This window comes from Gekko japonicus, unplaced genomic scaffold, assembly GCF_001447785.1.
Source record: "Gekko japonicus isolate JY-2015 unplaced genomic scaffold, Gekko_japonicus_V1.1 scaffold644, whole genome shotgun sequence".
Classification (NCBI taxonomy): Eukaryota; Metazoa; Chordata; class Lepidosauria; order Squamata; family Gekkonidae; genus Gekko; species Gekko japonicus.
This window is the reverse complement of record NW_015160853.1, coordinates 20,677-23,432: the sequence shown is the minus strand read 5'-3', so window position 1 is coordinate 23,432 and position 2,756 is coordinate 20,677. Positions and strand designations below refer to the sequence as shown.

At 60.6% G+C, this 2,756-nt stretch overlaps 1 protein-coding gene across 1 annotated transcript in view; it reads left to right on the top strand.

Moving 5' to 3' along the window:
• The window catches only part of SOWAHB (sosondowah ankyrin repeat domain family member B), a 2,162-nt gene extending 359 nt beyond the window's left edge, over positions 1-1,803 (top strand). The window contains exon 2 of the mRNA XM_015421060.1: positions 21-1,803. Coding sequence (XP_015276546.1) covers positions 21-1,745 — 1,725 coding nt within the window. The 3' untranslated portion in view covers positions 1,746-1,803. The remainder of the gene's footprint in view (positions 1-20) is intronic.
• The last annotated feature ends 953 nt before the right edge of the window (positions 1,804-2,756 follow it).

The window sequence follows — 2,756 nt, the reverse complement described above, 5'->3', positions numbered from 1 at the left end:
CGGGCCGAGCCCCGCCGCAGCCGCCCCTCGACGATCCGGGCAGCCGCGCGCAGCAGCAGCGGCCGCGGGGCCAAGGCAGGGCGGAAGGCGCGCCCAGGGCGCCTGGCGGCGAGTGTCTCCGCAACGGCGCGGAGAAGGAGGAGCGCCCGAGGAGCCGCACCTGCGGAGGCTCGGCCCAGGATCTCCGGGCCAGCCCGGCAGACCTCGGGGGGCGATCCGGGGCGCGGCGCCCTCCCAGCCCCACGCCAAGCGGCCCCCCGCCACGATGCGCCCTGCTCGGGGACGAGAGGCGCAGCCAGACGAGCTGCGGTTTCGGCCCTCCCGCCGGGGACCTGCCTGCCCTCCCGGGCGGGGCGCCGCAGGCCAACGGGCCGCCTTTTCCCGTCGGGGCCCCGGGCGCGCTGCCTCCCAGCGACGGCCTCCAGCAGCGGATCCGCGAGTGGGTGGCCAGGGCGCACGGGGTCGCCCTCCAGCCGTCCGATGACGCCTGCGAGGGAGGAGAAGAAGCAGCCTGGTCCGCCCGGCCCTCCCCGCCCATCTCGGCTCGCAGCCCCTGCCCTTCGCCGTCGCTGCTCGACTCCCAGCTCGGCCCGCCGCCTCCCGGGCTGGAGCCGTGGCGGGAGCGCTTGCCCGTCTTCCGCAGCATCCGGTGCCAGCTCGCCCTGCAGGACCTGGACGAGTTCCTGGAGCAGGAGAGCCCCGCCAGCGAGGACAGCAGCAGCGCCAGCGGAGGCAGCGACTCCTGTCGGGGAGAAGGCGAACCGGCCTTCCTGCACCATCCGACTCAGAATGGACCCCCAATAGGGGTCGCCCGGACGCCGGGAGAAGAACCGCCCCGCAAGCCCCGAGCCAATGGGCAGCTGGGGCCACCCATGGGGGCAAGTGGACCACCGCGGGGCCCCCCAAGCCCAGGGCACCTCCCCCCCTTGGGCCAGATTACTCGGGGGTCCTCCTCGGAGGATGAGCTGCTGGATAAAGACTCCAAGAGACCCAGTGGGCACTTGCCAAAGGCCAAGAAGTTGGCATGCTTGCCTTCTCCAAATCTGGATGCCCCCTTAAGTCCGCAGGTGGCCCACCGGCAGGGCTCCCAGAACAGCACCCTGTCAGTGGAAGGGCTGGGCCTGGCCACGGACGGTTCCCCCGAACCCAGATCTTCCTTGGTCCCTCTGGAACCCCGAGAGCACACCTGGCTGGTTAAGGTGGCCGTGGGGTCGTGGCTGCAGGTCCGGGCGCTCTTCCTAGAAGACCCCCACCTCGCCACCCGCAAGGACTTCATTTCGGGCTACACGGTGCTCCACTGGCTGGCCAAGCACGGCAACGCGCAGGTGCTGCTGGATTTTGTCACCGGGGCCCGGAAAGCCGGCGTGGCCCTGGATGTCAACGTCAAGTCCGGCTGCGGCTACACCCCGTTGCACCTGGCTGCCATGCACGGCCACCAGCTGGTCATCCGGCTGCTGGTGCAGAAGCTGCAGTGCCAGATCCAGGTGCGGGACAGCAGCGGCAAGAGGCCTTGGCAGTACCTGAGCAGCTCCACCTCGGGGGAGATATGGCAGCTCTTGGGAGCGCCCAAGGGCAAGACCATCTTCCCCGCCCATCCGATCGCCCGGAGAGGCAAGAGTCCGGATCTGGCGAGGAAGATCAGCAGGCAAACATCTCTGGCTGCCTACTTGAAACCGCAGCACATTAAGTGGAAAATGGCCAACAAGTATCCGGCGCTGCAGGAGAGGGAGGAATACAGTGACTAAAGATTGGCGCTGGGTGACCAGTTTGGGAGGAATTTGTTGGGCCTGTTAGGTGGTTGGATTTGGTGTGAAGACCAGAGAAAGAGCACTTTATACATCCAATGGGAAACGTTGGAATAGTGTTATTCTTATTTATTTAACAGAGGGGCTTTTAAATGCTGCACAGTTCTTTTTACTATGATCCAAAGAAGCGTTTATGGAGGCATCTGGGAATGTCCACTGTTTCTGGTTGGGTCCCATCTTAGAGAAACTATACTATCAATTATCTCCCACGGCAATCTCCGGAGTCAGGTTTCAGAAAATCCGTCCCATCAGAATTGCTACACAAAGACAATTGAGTCCACTGTTCATTTAATTGTTCCTGTGTATCCAATGCGGAGGGAGGGATGGCACTGAAACCACGTTTGTAGTATACCAAATGCTGTTTAGGGGTGATTGTTGTTGAGCTAAGCTGTCATTTGCAGGGCAGACTGCCTGATTAGGATTTTAATTATTTGCCTTTGGGAGCAAGAGACGGGCAGGCGGTTCGGGGCACGTCAAGAAGGCAGGGATCGTCTTGTCACAGATGAGTTTTTAATCCTGCACATCTTTTTTTGCGGTGCTTGGCCTCAGTCCTGGTATCTCACCATGCCTCGGCCTGCCCCATCTCCCCAGGCTGAGAAAGGATGGACAAATTTGCCCTCTGTCCGCTACCGTTTTAAACACACCGTTAATAAATCTTTTTATTGCTGCTGCATAGGTTTCCGCGTCCATCTGTATAATTTAGGAGAATTTTTCTTGTCTCCAAATGGTTTTCTGAATGTTGGGTACCTGATTTCTGTACTAGTTTAATTTGGGCCGGTTTTTTTGAAGGAACGGTAGTAAGTGTGGTTTTGTGAAGCCGTTTTATTTATATATTTACTTTATCGCTATCCCACGTTTCTCCCCCTCTGGAGACCCAGAGTGGCTTACGTCATCCTCTCCTCCATGTTATCCTCACAACAACCCTGTGAGGCAGGGTAGGCTGAGAGAGTG